This window comes from Aythya marila (assembly GCF_965140915.1).
Source record: "Aythya marila genome assembly, chromosome: 4".
Classification (NCBI taxonomy): Eukaryota; Metazoa; Chordata; class Aves; order Anseriformes; family Anatidae; genus Aythya; species Aythya marila.
Genome location: NC_139045.1, coordinates 68,610,519 through 68,628,441, shown reverse-complemented (window position 1 = coordinate 68,628,441; position 17,923 = coordinate 68,610,519). Strand labels below are relative to the sequence as shown.

General features: G+C 37.6%; 1 protein-coding gene across 3 annotated transcripts in view; it reads left to right on the top strand.

The window, feature by feature from the left end:
* NSD2 (nuclear receptor binding SET domain protein 2) overlaps window positions 1-16,551 on the top strand; it is an 80,131-nt gene extending 63,580 nt beyond the window's left edge. For 2 of the 3 annotated variants that reach the window (XM_082759031.1, XM_082759030.1), the window contains exons 11-23: window positions 1,973-2,104; window positions 3,175-3,298; window positions 4,342-4,542; window positions 5,195-5,374; window positions 6,438-6,594; window positions 7,414-7,619; window positions 8,047-8,150; window positions 8,410-8,679; window positions 8,775-8,891; window positions 10,456-10,597; window positions 11,298-11,404; window positions 12,471-12,675; window positions 14,023-16,551. In XM_082759031.1, the coding sequence (XP_082615157.1) occupies window positions 1,973-2,104; window positions 3,175-3,298; window positions 4,342-4,542; window positions 5,195-5,374; window positions 6,438-6,594; window positions 7,414-7,619; window positions 8,047-8,150; window positions 8,410-8,679; window positions 8,775-8,891; window positions 10,456-10,597; window positions 11,298-11,404; window positions 12,471-12,675; window positions 14,023-14,291 (2,214 nt within the window). In that variant the 3' untranslated portion in view covers window positions 14,292-16,551. Of the gene's footprint in view, window positions 1-1,972; window positions 2,105-3,174; window positions 3,299-4,341; window positions 4,543-5,194; window positions 5,375-6,437; window positions 6,595-7,413; window positions 7,620-8,046; window positions 8,151-8,409; window positions 8,680-8,774; window positions 8,892-10,455; window positions 10,598-11,297; window positions 11,405-12,470; window positions 12,676-14,022 lie in introns of those variants that run through there. The other variant, XM_082759032.1, reaches the window with a different exon arrangement.
* Window positions 16,552-17,923: the final 1,372 nt, after the last annotated feature.

Genomic DNA, 17,923 nt, shown 5'->3' with positions numbered 1-17,923 from the left:
CTGCCACTTCCCAGCAAAAACTGGCTGCTCAGGGTGCAGCTGCGTTTGCAGTTTGCTATTTCCACTCTCCTTCCAGAGGACAGAGGTTTCCCCGTATCTGAACAAAGCAATGATTTTACGTGCAGTTTCTTTTAACTCACTTCTAAAACCCTCTGGCAGAATCTCAAGATCAATCCAGTTGTAGAAATATTCATAGGTAAAATGTAGGCAGGAATCACTTCAGTAGTATGCATTTGCACAGAGAAAATGCATTTAAATCATTGCAAGTAATCTGGAAAAAAAAAAGTCAATATGATCCAATTTGTGAAATATTCTTATACAAAGTCAAAGAGAGCAAATGGTAATTGAAGGAATGCAAGCTAGCTGGAAGCAACGGTGAGAAATAATCTCTCAAAGCCTGCATTTCTAAAGGGATTTTATAAAGACTTATATTAGGCCTGATACATCTTCACATTTTTATCTCTGATTTCAAAATAAATCACTTCTAATAAATTTGCACACGGTGTGGAGATTGGCTCATAGGGAGGTTGCATGTAGCTGTCTCCATTACTTGGTGAGCAGGACAGGTTTTAATCAAATGTGCTTTACTGTAGATAAATATAAGATTGTACATCTGAAAGCAGAAAGCAAATTCTTCATATAAAGTTTGCCTGTGTCCTGACAAACAGCTATTGGCAAAATGATCTCTTGAGCACTCTGGCAGTTTACAGTGAGTTTCAGTGCTGTGTTGAAAATGCTCAGGGAGAGCCTTAGCCAAGGGGAACAGAAGTAGTGGAGAGGAGCAGGATGTTGATTTGATTTGAATATAGTGCTTGGGAGGCTTGTGGTGTTCTCATGCCTGATTTTTCAACAGCCTTTGTAAAGTACAGATAAGGTTTAGAGAAAACCCACTAAAATCCTCTTGAAGCTGGAAAAAAATCCGTAGTGAGAAATTGAGACCTCATTCTGGCTAAATGTGGTCTTCAATCCAAATAGGATTGAAACGGGCTTAATTGCAGCTTGCTTCCACAGGAGGAAAAAATCTGGTTCCAAAGGACTTTTAATGTAGGTGAAACCCCTTGAGAAACCATCATCAGCTGTGATTTGCAGTTAGACAACTCAAAAGGGGCATGAGGCAGTATTTTTGATGGTATGTGTGAATAGCCATTAGAATAAGCTTCAAGAGAGGTGGCAGGTTTGTTTTGCAATGCAAATTGGGATGCTCTCCTGGAGAATGTACTTAGCCAAACAGTTCTTTGAGTTCAGTCTGGGGGCAGCAATTTGAAATTCTGCATTTTATGCTGTAACAAGAGATAAGACAAATGACTCATTTCTGCATTCCAGCCCTAAATTCTATTGAACTGAAAAATGCCCTATATTTTCTCCTAAGTATTACTTTCTTTTCCCTAAAGTAAATTATGGATATTAAAAAGATCCTCTAACACATCTAGATTTGTTACATAAGATTTATCCATAACAGAGTCATCTTTTTGAATTCATTGTTAGTTATAACATTCTACGAACGTATTTTTTTTCTTCTTCTACATATTGGTCCCACTTTCTAGGAGAATATTTGGGTAGGAGACTTTCATATGCAGCATAAGGTTTTACTAAGTTTCTGAAATGAACTATTAGTGTCTCGTAAAGCACATATTCAAACTTTAATCAAGGAATCTGAGAATGTCCCCGTGTTACTGGCTGGGCACTCCTGACTAACTAGATCATAGAGCTGAGTATGAATAAAATGCCATATTACAAAGTCTTGGTATTTTGCTTTAGCAGCTGTTGAATTTGTGAAAATGGTTGTTATTGCAGAGACTTGCACAAATACATACTCTGGTTTTAATCCATTTTTTCCTTTAAAGGTGGGGAAATAAACCCAAAAGAATGTGCCTCAGTCTGTTAGCCTGAATTGCCGTCTGCTTCAGTTGATATTCTGAACAAACTGCACCATACGTGACTGCTTTCTCTAACATGTATGTTTAATCTTCAGATCTCCGATGGCCAAGGAGATGAGCGCTCAGAGTCTCCCTATGAAAGTGCTGATGAAACTCAGACTGAAGTGTCTATATCATCCAAAAAATCTGAGCGAGGAGCAGGAACAAAAAAAGAATATGTGTGTCAGGTGAGAGATGTTAGCTGGGGCAGGGAGCTGTGGTTTCTGAGGTTTCCTAGAAAAGGTCTTTTTAAAGGTGAAAATGACATTAGGCCAGAAACAGGTTTATTGTGCATGTCTCACGGAGGAGATATAAGTGATCAGGTCCCCACGTCAGTAAATGGAATTCTTCATTCCTAATTTCTTTTTTTCTTGATCCCTAATTTCTTTTTCCTTGATCTCAAATACATGACTTAGCCTTTCTGTTTTAGTTTCCAGGTCTGTAAAATAAACATAATTTGTACCTCAGAGTAAGTGCATGAATGTTGTAGTGTAACTAGTTAAATGATTGGGAAGAGCTGCTTGCTTATCTGTTCATAAAGTGAAGGAAATATAACACAGTTGGTTCTGCACTTCTGAGTGAGCACTGCACGAGGAGCAAAGCCTGTATATTGAAAGCAGAACCCTTCCTGAAACTATTCTAACACTGTTCTTAGATTACGAAAGGATAACACAATACCTCTGGGCAGATTATGTTTGTTTCTAGGAGACTGGACAAGGAGTTATATTTCTATTTCTTCTTGTACATAGTGATGATGAGGTTATATCTATCTTTAATTATTGGCTAATCACTTAAATTCTGCCAGCATTATTGTCGAGTTCATTTTTAGTTATGCATGTGTCATTGCTAACAGCCTGGGCATTGAAGATTCATTGTGCCTCCTAGATTAATTTCTTTTTTGCCAAAGAAAAGGGAAATAAGGATGCTTTTTAACACGACTCAGATGCATCAGTGTGCTCAGGGAAAAAATTCTTAGAGCTTTTTTCTTTTCCTTTTTTCTGTCAAATTGTATTTACTCATGAACCATATTTCTATGAGTGGTGTTTCTAGCAGTTTAAGCAGTTTAATGACAAATAATTGTTTCTACTGGAAGCAAGGGCATGTGATGATGCTTGTAGAATTGTCTTCACTTGTTAAATTTGATTTCAACAATGGGAAAAGAGATTTCTGAGGAGCAATATATGACAAGGAATAAAGAAAACAGTTTTTTCCACATATGAACTTTTCTTTAACATTCAATGCCTTTGTGTTGTAAAAGCTGTGTGAAAAAACAGGTGATCTCCTACTGTGTGAAGGACTTTGCTATCGAGCTTTTCATGTAAGCTGCCTTGGGCTCTCTGGAAGACCTGCAGGAAAATTCATTTGTAGTGAATGTACATCAGGCAAGTTTGTCCCTTTCTATTAATAAAAGAAAAAAAAAGTTGTAGTTTTCTCATACATTGTTACAGGAAATCATCCTGGACAGAGTATGTATCTATGAATAAACTATACTTATCCCATGGTGCCTGACAGGGTGGGAATTCTGCTGTTGTAACTTTGCCATGTTTTAGGAAGCTCACTCTGTTTTCAGTGAGAGCTCTCTTGCAACTTGGCTGATTTGCCCTGAATTCCACTGCCTTCATAATTGCAGATTCTTTGCTGACTACAATTACAGAGTAGAATTAATGTCTGTCACAAAGACCTAAGAAATCCTAAAAAAGACCTAAAAAGCAGCAAGTGAAACATTTTAAGTCCTTTTTCAGTTCTTTGTGTGTCTGTATCAATCTCTTGCTTTTCCTATTAAAAGACTACCTTATTGCTATTAATTTCATTTGCTTTTAATCCTATAATAACTGCTTGGAAGTTTTTAATCGAAAATATTACATAAAACATTTGTGTTCTTGCTCATAAGTTCAGTTCAGAACATGTGGTGAGCCTTGCTGGAAAAAGACTGCTTCAAAATAAGGTTGATCCAAGCAGTCCAGAGAAAAGATTGGCAGATATTTGTCCTAGGTTGGTGGACCCGCTTCGAATTATACAGGATCACAGACAACCAATCATCCAGTTTCATTGCTTTAACAAAAAATTCAGTTGTCCTGGCATACTGTTGCTTATGAATAAGAACATAAAAGCAGATCAGTGAGGCTTTGGGTGTTGCGTACACTTTAACTGCAGTGGGTTTGCATTGTAACTTTATTTTTTGCTTTGTTTGATTTTATTTTTTCTGTATCTAAACAGATCAGTATTTAATGCTGAAGAGTTAAAGCAAATAAATTGCTCTATCCAATAATATAATTTGCTTTCATTTTAAAAGAAAACACAACACCTCCCCTACATGTGACTGTGTGATTAAAAAAAAAAAACAAACAAACAAACAAAAAAAACATTTTAAATACACATTTGGATGAAAAGTTAGTTACATTATTTTCATTACTTTTGCCACTAGGTGTGCATACCTGTTTTGTGTGTAAAGAGAGAAAGGCAGATCTGAAACGCTGTGTCGTCTCTCACTGTGGAAAATTCTACCATGAAGCCTGTGTGAAAAAATTCCATCTAACTGTTTTTGAGAACAGGGGTTTTCGATGTCCTCTCCACAGCTGCCTAAGTTGTCATGTTAGTAACCCCTCCCATCCACGAATTTCAAAAGGTAGTTTCATTTTTACATTTTAATGCCTGATAAATTAAGTCTGTTTACGGTCTGTTAAGGTAAGGAATTTGTTTATGTAGTAGCTCCAAGCTGCAATTTCAGGCATATGTGTACCATTGATTCAGATTTTTTTTTAAATAATAATAATTGCATAATTGTTGTCAATGTTAGTATTTACCTTGTTTATGGTCTTTTTAAACTAGCTTTAAATTATCTATGGCTAGGCATGTTTTCTTCTCAAGAGAGAATGAAATGCATATATGGTAGTCAGTGAGAGACAGGGCACACAGAGCAAGGGCAAAATCTGCAAATGCACATTGCTGAACGTGAAGATGTGACTCCATGTGTATTTTTAGCTTGGGGCAACATGTGTAGACAAAACTGCATGACTGAGGAAAGCTTGTCTACTTGGTTGTTCACAGCTAAAGCCTTCACGGTTAAGTAGTGTAGTGCTTTAATCTCAGTATAATGTTCTTTAAAAACCTTTTGTTAAAACAGTATTGTTGCTGAACGTAAATATGCAGATGTTGACGATGTAGCTGATATATTTTTTTGTGTATATAGGCTACCTCGGGTAATAATACGAGTTTTTTAGATCAAATAAGAGATGGGTGTTGTTCAAAAATAATATGGCAGTATTCTGCTTTGCTAGGAAAGATGATGCGTTGTGTTCGCTGTCCTGTTGCATACCATGCTGGAGACGTTTGCATTGCTGCAGGATGTGCAGTCATCGCTTCCAACAGCATTGTTTGTACGAATCATTTCACTGCCATGAAAGGGAAAAGTCATCATGCGCATGTCAATGTGAGCTGGTGCTTTGTGTGTTCAAAAGGTAAACTGATGCAAAGCTCTTACGTATATGTAACAGCAAAATGCTTTATTCTTCAATTTACATTTTATTTACTAATCTGTCTACACAAAGTTATTAGAAAAGTGTTTGACTCCCTTAGATATTGAAATAACTTCAGGTTGGCTTGTGCTGCTTTAAGTTTTTGAGTATCCTTTTTTTTTTGCAGATATAATTTACTAAAGAATGTTTTCACTTGGACTTTGTCCAGCAACCAGAAGCCTAATTTAATTCTTTGCCAGAGACGCATAATGAGAAGTCCTCTGTTCTTTCCTGTGTGCAATGTACTGAAGCTCTTTTTGTGTTTCTTTATTGCTAATATGTAATATTAAAACATAAATATTTTAAGAGTTGCTTTCAGTTTAATAGCAGACAGCAAATTGAATCCGTAGTAGTTGTTGCCAGGCGGGCCACTAATTAAGGATGTTTTCCTTTATGTTGTATAATAAATTTATTTCATATTGAGAACCACAAAACACGTAGTGCTGATTAAACGGTGGCAACGAGGGTTTACCTGATTTGTTAACAAATTAACATGCAGTGTAGCAGCTTGCTAAGCAGCAGCTAACTTTCTACTTGTTAATTCATGGAACAAACTAACAATCTTGTTCCCCACCTCTTCTCCCGAGGAAAAAAAACATCAGAGAAATCTGATTAGGCTTAATTTTTGTTGTCCAAATTTTACATACAGTAAATTCTTAATATATATTAAACTATGTTAAATATATTATAATTGTTAAAATGAAGTAATTTTACTTTGTGGTACATTATTCTGGCTTTTTTGTAACTAGCTTGCTTGTTAATTTGTATGTATCACTAACCCCGAGTCTGCCAGGCATTCAAATGAGTCAGGATCCTTTGGTTTCGGTACACAACTAAATGATACGTTTGTTGCAGACTGGCATGGTTTTAACCATTTTTTTCTGGCTGAACCTACCACATATGTACCGCACTGCTTTGAATCTGGTTGGAATGCAAAACTTTTTTTTTGTCTTGATGTTTTTCAATCTTTTTTTTTTTTTTTTTTTTTTTTTTTTTTTCTCGGAAGGAGGAAGCTTGTTGTGCTGCGAGTCATGTCCTGCAGCGTTTCACCCAGACTGTTTAAACATTGAAATGCCAGATGGGAGCTGGTACTGCAACGACTGCAGGGCAGGGAAGAAACTCCATTTCCAGGATATTATTTGGGTTAAACTGGGAAATTACAGGTCTGATGAACAATTTATTTTCTTTTACAGTAATAGTAGAGTGTTTTAATAAAGTGTCATATAGCTGGTTTCTTCTGTAGGCCAACCTTGCTGCACGCACACTTCTCATTTCTCTGAACGAGGGATCCCACCTCACGTGGAGCTGTTGCTGTGCTTAGCACCCCAGTCCCAAGACTTTAAAGCTTTGCTGTTGCTCTCTGCCATGGCAGTATCTTCACAGGACTCCTCCTGAGTCTCCTGATGTGTGCTTCTACTAAGGATGCCTTCAACCCCTTTTGTTTCAGAGATCTCTTCGAATAATTAAGCTTGTATAACTTGTAATTGGCTAAATTGCTACCTTCCTGACTGGCAGATAAGTCAATCAAGCTGTCAAGGTTTTACACTGCATTGAGATTTGGGTGAGATAGAGGTGGGTGGGGTTTACCCTGGAAAGCCTTAATAGCTGTTATCAGCTGTCTCTTAATCTTTGACAATTACAGAGATCGCAGACTTTGTTAAAGATGCTTTTGCTAACCAGATATGAGGAGCTTTATGTGTATGCTTATCTTGCAGACAAGTGAAAGTCCTACAGATCTGAGTGTGGGCTTTTGTTTTCTAGCCTAATCTTCTTCCTCTGCCCAGTGAGTTGGAGTGTGGGGAGGAGGGGATTTAAAGTTTACTTCAGGGTGTTTTGATTTGGTTTTCAGTTTGAGGCATTTTTTTTTTTCATCCTATATTTGAAAATAATTATCAGTTACTGCCACTCAAGGTGATTTTGTTAAACTTGCTGAAAAAGCTTTACTAAATTGCTGTGCTTTTCTATTTGTACTTCTGTGCTAGATGGTGGCCTGCAGAAGTTTGCCATCCGAAAAACGTTCCACCAAATATCCAGAAAATGAAGCACGAAATCGGAGAATTTCCTGTGTTTTTCTTTGGTTCCAAGGATTACTTTTGGACGCACCAAGCACGGGTGTTCCCGTATATGGAGGGAGACAGAGGGAGTAGATACCAGGGAATTAAAGGAATTGGAAAAGTCTTCAAAAATGGTACATAGCTAAAAGTAAAGAAAAATAAACTTGCGATATGCATGCTTTACTTTCTTCACACGTAGCCTCAGGACTGTATCTGTGCATTTGTTTTACAATATTGAAGTACAAAACTTTTTTGACCAGTAGTCACTATTACTAACTTTGAACTAAAGTGTTATTATCATGATTTTTAAAAACATAGCATCTGATTGAAATTATTTCTGATGACTTAGGCTTTTTGAAAAGCAAATGAGTATAACTCAGGCAGTAGAACTGATAAATTTGTTAAGAGCATTAACACTCCAGAAGCATTGGTTGGAAGCCAATTAATGGTTTAGCTAGGAATTAGAGCATGTTTCTCTAACACACATGGTACTAAGCAGGTCAACTCGACAGGAGTGATTCTTTCTAATTTTTTTTTTTTTGATATGACAATCTCTTTTAGCTTTGCAAGAAGCTGAAGCTCGATTTCGAGAAATAAAGTTACAGCGAGAAGCCAAAGAAACCCAAGAAAGCGAACGTAAACCTCCACCGTACAAGCATATTAAGGTAAAATTTGAGGAAGACCCACTCTGTACTCAGAGGTCTAGGCTAGCACTGGAAAGTAAGAGCTGAATGGTGTGATGGGGAGGAGAGGTTGTAATGATGCGTTGGTAACTGCGCTTTCTTTAGAGCCAAGTAATTATGAAATTTTGTTTCTGTTGGAACACCTAATGTTGCAAAAGCAAATTAGTAACAGCTGTAATAACTCATACAATATATTTAAAGTTTTGAAGTGATATTTGAACAATTTTAATGTCTTATTCAGGTGAATAAACCTTGTGGTAAAGTACAGATATACACTGCTGACATTTCTGAGATTCCCAAGTGCAACTGCAAACCCACAGATGAAAACCCTTGTGGCTTCGATTCCGAGTGCCTCAATCGGATGCTGATGTACGAGTGTCATCCACAAGTTTGCCCAGCAGGAGAACGATGCCAAAACCAGTGCTTTACAAAACGTCAATACCCTGAGACGAAGATCATCAAAACGGACGGCAAAGGGTGGGGTCTGGTTGCGAAGAGGGACATTAAAAAGGTATGAATGATTCTTGCCTAGCAAAGATTTGGTAACTTGTGATGTCCTCTGTGGGTTTGGTATATACTTTACCAGTGATACTTGGTATCTTTCAGGGAGAGTTTGTGAATGAGTATGTTGGTGAGCTAATTGATGAAGAGGAATGTATGGCAAGAATCAAATATGCACATGAAAATGACATTACTCACTTCTATATGCTTACTATCGATAAGGTAGAGTATTTTAAATCTCCTTCTGTTGTTTAACTAATGCTATTTTGACTTCTCTTCCTACTTTTGATAACCTCGGGGGACACTTGATGTTCCTGTGTGTTTGAACACACACCTGTGATGCTCCACTGTTTCATGTATTTACAATGTTGTATCTTCTGTGCCTGCTTGCTCCTTTTTCTCTCTATGTATATCTATAATGTACCTCATTGGTTCTAAGTAGGTAATGTAATAAAGTATATGTTAAGGTCTGTACCTTTTGTGCTTTGCTGCTTGAAATAAAGTATAGCAAAAGTATTTATCTGCCTACTTTTAGGAGAAAGTGTGAAGTTTTGGGAAATAATGCTGTAGCTGAAAGACTTAATTAGCAATACGTTTTCCAAAACTTCAACTAAAAAAGAAATCTCACTTGTGAGTACTGTGGAATATAGTTCTAAGGCTGCTTCAGATATATGAAAGTATCCCCAAGCAAAGAAGAATTGGCTTCATATTTTTGCAGTCCTAATCATTTCTTTTGCCCAAGGTTGTACTGCTCTATATTTCTAAAGCTACAGGTTTAGTTAGCCCTCTAACTAAGGAGTTATTGCACAGCCTAAGGATGAAACCATGTTTCTCTAAACACTTAAGTTACTCACCCTTCTACTAAGCTGGCACACAATGTCAGCTCATTAAATATCTGAACTGAATGTGCATTTGACTCTTGCTGTAGTTAGTAAATAACCATCGTGGTTCTGCCTTTCACAAATGTCTGTGCCATTTGTAGGTTGACCTATAAATGCAGTTAGGGGGGCTGAATGTATGTGCATGTAGTCATGAAAATTTTGCATGTGCATTATAAAAATGAGTTGGAAGCAAACCTTAATAACTAAAATACTGTAGTTCTGCCTCAGTGACAGAATGGTGCAATATTTTTCGTAAATAAGCAAAGCTCTCTCAAGCAGCTCTGCAATGAAACATTGTTTCAAATTCTGGATATTTCAAGGTTTTATTTTATTTGTTTATTGTCTGGTATGTTTGGCGGAGGTAGAACTTAAAAGGCAATTGTGTCTAGGGATAGGACTTCTTTAGTTTACCAAGAACTTGTTTTTGTTCAAAATAGGCTGATCTGGGGAAAGAAAGCTGGTGGAAATCTGGTAATCTCTGCAAGTAGCCATGCAGTGACGTGGTAAATACCATAAAGCACAGTACTTGTAAATGCATAACAGCTTTTTGAATGCAAAGTAAAGAGTAAATGGACTGATTTTGAATTTTAAAGCTTTTTGGAGTGAGGGGAATTTTACATGACCAGCAGAGTGCTCACAAGAACGCTTATCCTGCCATGTGGCTGAGATGGGTTCTGGGACAAGGTGAGCTAGATCATGAGTATTGCTTTGGGAGTGTCTCATTCCAGGCCACCTGGGACACTACAGTTTTCAATACAACATGTAATATTGGTTTACTTTTAAGTTTCTGAGTAGCAAAACCATGTCTGTTTTGAATGTAACTACTGAAATAATTTATGGAAATGCTTTTTTTTTTGTGATGGGAGGGAGAAAAACATTCACTCTGTTGCTGATTTGATCTCCAGGACCGTATTATTGATGCTGGCCCCAAAGGAAACTATTCTCGTTTTATGAATCACAGCTGCCAACCAAATTGTGAAACTCTAAAATGGACAGTAAATGGAGACACTCGTGTCGGCCTCTTTGCCGTGTGTGACATTCCTGCAGGTATTTCAGTTTGTGTTGGTTTTATTTTAATTCACTAAGCTAAACGTTTACATGGATATGCTAAATCAGTGCAAGGTCGTGGTTTAACTGATTCAGTAAAATATTTTATATAGAACATGGAAGAGATGTTTTGTGGTGTTCCTTTTACTGTAATATTTCTTAATAGTGAATTCTTTAAATATAGTTAGTATCTGTGCAGTCGCTTTGTGTTGTCTGTCAAGAGTAGAGCAGTTTTTGTTTCAGTGATCTCAAACAGTATTTCTGCATCTTTTCTTCAACTGAAGATAGACTTAGAGTGAGTGTTTAAAATATGTTTGAAAATATGTATGTTCTGGTTTGTTTTTACAATATTGAAATGCATACATGCACACGTCTGTATACAGCTATATTACCTATATCTATATCAACAGCTACATATATATGGATATCTATAATGTGCAGACTACGCACATGCAGTTTTGTAAAGTCAAACTAGCGTGCTTTAAAATGTAACTGCATAAGACATTGTGCAGTACTGGTACCTAGTTAATCATTGTCAGTGCTTGTGAGCAGTAAAGGGTAAAAAATCTTACGATAATAAATTGACAAGCAAGTACAGAACCAGAAGACAGATAATAAAACCTTTATTTGTTTGTAATAATTTTGATAGGCTTCATTACCTTGTCCTTCATAATAAAAGAGTGTGTCTCATCTCACTCAGGGACGGAGCTGACTTTCAATTACAACCTTGACTGTCTGGGCAATGAAAAAACAGTCTGCAAATGTGGCGCCCCAAACTGCAGTGGATTTCTTGGGGACAGACCAAAGGCAAGTAATATATCAAGATAAGTTGACAATGTCTTGTCAAATTAGTAGCTTTGGTTTTTCTTTTAGGGTATGTCTAGGTAGACCAGCTTTATGTTATGATAAGGGATAATCACTTTAGCTCCTGAATAAGAAACATTGCTAGCTACTGGCACTAGCTTTTGGAATCAGAAGCAATAAAAGTGGGTGCAGAGGGGAATAACTTCTGGTTAATCCCAATCACCTCTGAAGTATGAAGGAGGGGAAAGGTTATAGGAACTAGGAACTAAGAACAAACTGACCATAGGTGCTCGAGTGCTTCATTAGAGTGAATTCAGGGAGAGATGGTAGCACAAAACTGAATGTTTATTGGGTAAACCCTATCCTCCAGAGCTCAACTATAGCCAGTGAGGTTTTTCTGACTTTGCAGTTTAAATCTAAAATGTGCACTAAAGGCATTAAAGATCTTCCAGTTGAAGTTGAACTAAAGAATAAAAAATTGTGAGTTTTGAAGTGGGGAGGCAGGGGAGACGTAAAACTGTTGCGAAATGGCCTGTGTGATTCATGTCAGGTTAACTTGAAACCTGTCCTCCAGTAGAAGGACATGTACATAGTTAATACCCCATGTAATGTACACAGTTACAATTCCTGAAACGCTGCTGTGTGTTTTTCAAAGAATAGAATTGGATGCTGGTTTTAATAATTCCAGTGTAATTTACTCATAACTGGAAGAGGAAAAAAAAAGGATATTGAAGTGATTGGCAGTGCAACTACAAAATAGAGGCAAATTAGCCATAAGTAGATTAGACTGGAAATTGGAAGACTTTTTTTTAAGTCATAAGAAAGTGGAAGAGCTTACCAATAGGAAGGAACTGTAGGGACAAGAGGTGGTTTCTATTTGTCTTTTTATAAGAGTTAGTGTGGGTTTTATTAACATGGATAGGCACCATGAGGCTCTAGACAGGTCTGTACCAAGTCAAACGTTTGCCTGTGTGTGCTGTCTGCCAGGAATGCCAACAGTTTTGCTTGTTTGTGTAATATTTGTCTTTTGCAAAACTGGCATTTACGGATTTGCAACTTAATCTTTTAGAATTCTTCCACTAATGCCTCAGAAGAAAAAGGCAAAAAGACCAAAAAGAGAACACGGAGACGCAGAACGAAAAATGAAGGGAAGAAGGAATCTGAAGATGATTGTTTCCGTTGTGGTGATGGAGGCCAACTGGTGCTGTGTGACAGGAAATCTTGTACTAAAGCTTATCATCTCTCCTGTCTTGGTTTGGTGAAACGTCCTTTTGGTGAGCCACCTCCCTGTTAAGCTTGTGTGAATAAGTAACTTGCAGGTACCCTGTTAATTGCACAGGAACCTTCTTACAAGTGTCTTTTTTGAAAACATTCTTTTTGGATGGTGGGAACTTCACTCATGAGTAGTGTAGGAGCTCTTCCTCAACGTGGAGGCACGATGATGGCCTTTCTCCTGCTTCTCTGTTAAAATCAACCTTTGGTTTTATGAATGTAGGCAATTGCGCCTATTGGGTGATGTACCTACTCAGTGTGGCTCTGTCACAGGAAAGTTGATTATATCTCAGAAATGCATATCAAGCCAGTTGAGTTCAAGCCAGAAGAATACCAGCAGCATCTGGAATAAGACGAGTAGGAAAACTTTAAGGGCAGTAGACATCAGGTTGCAATTCCAGATACTACCGGAGCTACCCGGTTCTGCAGGCAAAGCCTTTTATCCCAGAAACAAGTAAAAGGATGACTGCTAAAATGTGCTGGAACAAGATTTTCTGTAGATGAAGCGCAGGTGCTTGAGCGGGTACAGAGAAGGACGATGAAGCTGGTGAGGGGCCTGGAGAACAAGTCCTACGAGGAGCGGCTGAGGGAGCTGGGCTTGTTCAGCCTGGAGAAGAGGAGGCTCAGGGGCGACCTTATCGCTCTTTTTAGGTACCTCAAGGGAGGCTGTAGCGAGGTGGGGGTTGGCCTGTTCTCCCACGTGCCTGGTGACAGGACGAGGGGGAATGGGTTTAAGTTGAGCCAGGGGAGTTTTAGGCTAGATGTTAGGAAGAACTTCTTCACTGAAAGGGTTGTGAGGCACTGGAACAGGCTGCCCAGGGAAGTGGTGGAGTCACCATCCCTGGAGGTCTTTAAAAGACGTTTAGATGTAGAGCTTAGGGAAATGGTTTAGTGGGGACTGTTAGCGTTAGGTCAGAGGTTGGACTCAATGATCTTGAGGTCTCTTCCAACCTAGAAATTCTGTGATTCTGTGATTGGCCAACCCTGAGCAAAACCTGCAACAAACAGGTGAGCGTTGTAATGGTAGGCAGCAGATGACTAGATGTTGAGTATTCTACCAGCTTGCAAATTCTGTAAAATGCTGCGGAATAAAGCCTGAATAATTTCTTCTATCTGGAGTTCACTGCTGCATTTAAATGAAAGGATGTCGAGTCCATTATTTATTGTTGTCAGTTGAGCTTTGGAATTATGATTTAGCATTTTTATTTTTGAGATTAGCCACAGTAATCCTGTCTCATCTAGCTTTGAAAGAAGTCGTGCATTGTTTAGATGCTAAAACACAAAACTTCTATGAAAGACCATGACATTTTTTTACTCCCTAGTAATTTGTTCTTTGGTTTTGGTCACAGGAAAGTGGGAGTGTCCTTGGCACCACTGTGATGTTTGTGGCAAACCTTCTGTTTCTTTCTGCCACTTCTGCCCAAATTCTTTCTGCAAGGAACACCAAGACGGGACAGTACTAAATTCCACGTTGAATGGACAGTTATGCTGCTCTGAACATGTTCTTGGGGTGGATTCTGTTGAAACTCAGAAGACTGAGAAACCCCGCAAAAAACTAAACAAGTTGAAGCCTAAGAGAAAGCAGAGGAACAGATGGATGAGAGCTGAATGCAAATAGTCATGGACTGCAGTTTCTACTGCCAACACTATCTTGTAGATAAGTTGTGAATATGACCAGGGAAGGACACAATTTTACGTATATTCTGTAAAGGTTACGTGGGGGGGCTTTTTTTTGTTTTTTGTTTTTTGTTTTATAAATCCACTGAGCCAACCACAGCAGTCTTCTGCTGCTTCTGCACTGATAACGAACTGCATAGTTCAGAAAATTTCAGGACAAACCAAACTTATTACTCAGCATTACAGTTACACTTGAATTGTTACGAATGTAAAAGGTTCCCTCCAATATTCTTTCAGATTGGAGGTAGGTTAAAAGCAAACCAGGTAGGCGTAAACATAGGTTTTAAGATAGTATTTGTCAACCAACAGATGTTTAAAATAGTATATCCTTGAAAGAAGTTATTAGCTTGAGTCCTTTTAAGTAAGAAATAGCTTGGTCCGTGGTCCCAATGAGATTTGCTTGCCTTGTGTGTTTTAGAGCAAGTGCTTGAATGCCATTCACGATCCAGGTGCGTATCTCGCTGTCACCACACACAAAACAATTTGTTTGTGCTCCTATAAAACTGCTCTCCAATGATTCCTAAACAACCTTTTTTTTTTTTTAAATATCCTTCCACCAAGAAATATAGTGCATGGTGGGAAAGGCACACCCTGTACCTGAGAGTGGAAATTTTACATCGTAAGAGATTTTTTTCTATACTGTTTTTTCCTGTATTTCATTCCAGCAAAACTTTACTTGATCTTGCAGAGCTGTACAAGTCTGGATTTAAAGGGATATCGTCTTGCATTCTAGGCCCAATACTGTGATTTTTGTGTCTTAATAGAAACAAATCATAGAAAACCTATTATCTGGAAAAAAAAAAAAGTTTTTTGCTTAATGTGGAGTAAAATGCAGAGGCAAACATTTCTTTGGAATGCTTGAACTCTAAGCATTACAACTTTGTGGCAATGCAAAAAATGCCCAACAAGGAACAAAAGAGAAAACCATGAATGAAACCCTGAAACAGAAGGTGCAACTTGACTAGCTACTGAAGTCCAAAAACTAAGTTATCAAAACAACTCATTAAAAGTGAAGTAGATTTTTGATGAACTGTGTAAGGAAAAATTTTGGTGTGAAATTTAGCCCAACTCTATTCGTTTTTATGCAGTTTATGTAAAACTGGCTACTTGACTTGACATTCCTTCCTTTTTTTAGGAGCTCTGCTCTTGACTATCTTATCGCCACTGTGTTTTATCAGCAAAGCTGTTTTGAACGCTTTGCTCCCGGTAGGTTCTCACAGTGCGGTGAGATGAATACACAAGATTTAGTTTTAATGGAAATAATGGTAGAACTAGGAAAAAATGGTAGAGAAAAATGTCTTTACCTGTTTTCTTCCCAGTGCATGTCATTGGTGTGTGATTAGGCAGCGTTACAAGTAAGTTTTGACTTGTGCCATTGTTATCTAGCCTATGTAAACACAATGCGCGCCTTCATGTCCATTTAGGATTTGTGTATGTTCTAGCTTAGTTTGCCTTTACTAGTGCAGAAACTCTGTGTAGCCCTTTTGAAATTGAAGCCTTGCTATATCTTAAAAGTGTATGTTTCCTTCCAAACGTATTTTTTCAGGATTTGACTGCAGATTTAGTTGAAATTAACTGAAATCCCCATTTGTTCCCAACACTTAAAACTTCGGTTTTATTAGGAGTTATTAACTGAAACAGGTTTTAAATGTAGCTTTGCCCTGTCCTGAACTCTTTTAGTTTCTATTTTGTAACCAAACAACTGCTTTGTTCTTTTAATCCATTGTATAAACACTGTTGGAAGATGTTGTTTTTTATTTTCCCCAAGTAATTATGAAAAAAAATAGCACAGTTTGAAGTAGGGGGAAAGTGTTAAATATTTGTATTCTAGAACTGGTATACCAAGCCTTGCACTCAAGGAAGAAAATGAAGATTTCTTAATTGAGTTTGAGGAGAAACTTTTCCTCTACTATAGATATTTGTAACACCGAGACTGAAGCATAGGCCTGTGCTTAAAATCAAAACCAAAAAATTGTGTAATGTACATTGCTATTGCTTTTTGAGGGGAGGAAAGTGAAATCAGGTAGTAAAGTAGAAAGATTTAAACAAAACTTTTAAACAAAATGAAGGAATTTTATGTCATTGGGACCATTATTTGTTTGAATACTATACCATGTAAGGAAGGCTTTATAAGAATACCTTTAAATAAGTTATTATAAAATCTTACCTTTACATTCCACTGCTTTTATAATTTGTTAAATTGTTAGTCGTTTTATTGCTTTTTCTCTTCATACATAGGTATAACAGCTCTGGCACCCTGGAACAGTTATGCCCAAAGTCCTAATAGGCAGATACCCACTTCCAGAAGCCATCAGCTTCATTGATCAGTTATTGATTGGCACTGTTGCAGAAAAACCATCAGTTTTCAGATCGGTCACGGAGCCTACAACTCCCCGCCTTCCTTGCAGGTGGGGTCACAAGCACATTTAGTACGGCAGGATGCAGTACAGCCACCCATTTTGTATCTGTCTGTGGGTAAATAAAGACGTCAGTGTTCAAAGCAATCGCTCTCAGCACTCCTTCGTAATGCTAAATTTACACAAACAGATCTTAGCGAGTGGCTGTTTGACTTTCTGCTTCCTTCTACCTCTTCTCTACTCTTTGTTACTGAGCTCCTCGGGCCAATGAAGGCTTGCATCGCAGACAAAAAGACTCCAGGCTAGAGGTTTGCTTTTGAGTTGCTAGGACTTTGTTCCTTCTGCTGATTACATACTTTGGAGATTGATCTTTAACAGAAACGTGGACCATGTTCTTCCTTAATAAGTACTGACCCTGCGAGCTCAGCTCGGTCACTCAGAAGGTGATCTGGGAGAATTTTAGTGTCTGATTCAGGAAGGGTGTTTTTTAATGAAGGCTTCTATACCTTACTCTGCAGCACTGGGAAATGAGACTGAAGTATCGTTTTAAAAAGACGGCAAAAGAAAAGTTGTTTCACTATTTTTTTTCTCCCACTGTTCAAATACAATCTTGGAAAAATTGAGCTTTCTCATGATGCAACTCAATGCTTCTTAGCATCAACAGCTTAAAGATTTTCTGTTATAAATTCATCTAAATAACGTCTAAGGATGGCATATTATGTGGCATTAAATTATGTAATTTGTGTCTCACCCATAGAAATAGAAAGATGTCTTTCCTTTTCCAGCAGACTTGTCCAAGCTGGTACATAATAGGCAAATTCAAAATTTGTTGTTCCTTCATCACGTGAGCAAGCATGGAAACAATTTTCTTTTGAACATGTTAGATGAATTTGCTTACAGTCTAGGAAGAATAATCAAATTAAATGTCTGTTTTGTTCTGTAGCTTTGTGTTCATGGTCAATTTTTAGGGGCTTTTTTATTTGAATTACTTTGAGAAGCAGAATACCTTGAGAGACACATTAATGCAATTTTTCCACATTGTTGAGTCACATTATTCCATGTCTGACTGCTTGAGAAACTTCAGTGTCTTATTAAATATTAAAATTTATTCCTAGTTATTTAAGAGGTTGCTAATTCTTTTTTGGGGAAAAAAAAAATCGCAGCTTTAAAAAAATTTGTTAATTATTTTTTAGTCAAATACATGATCTGCAGGTAT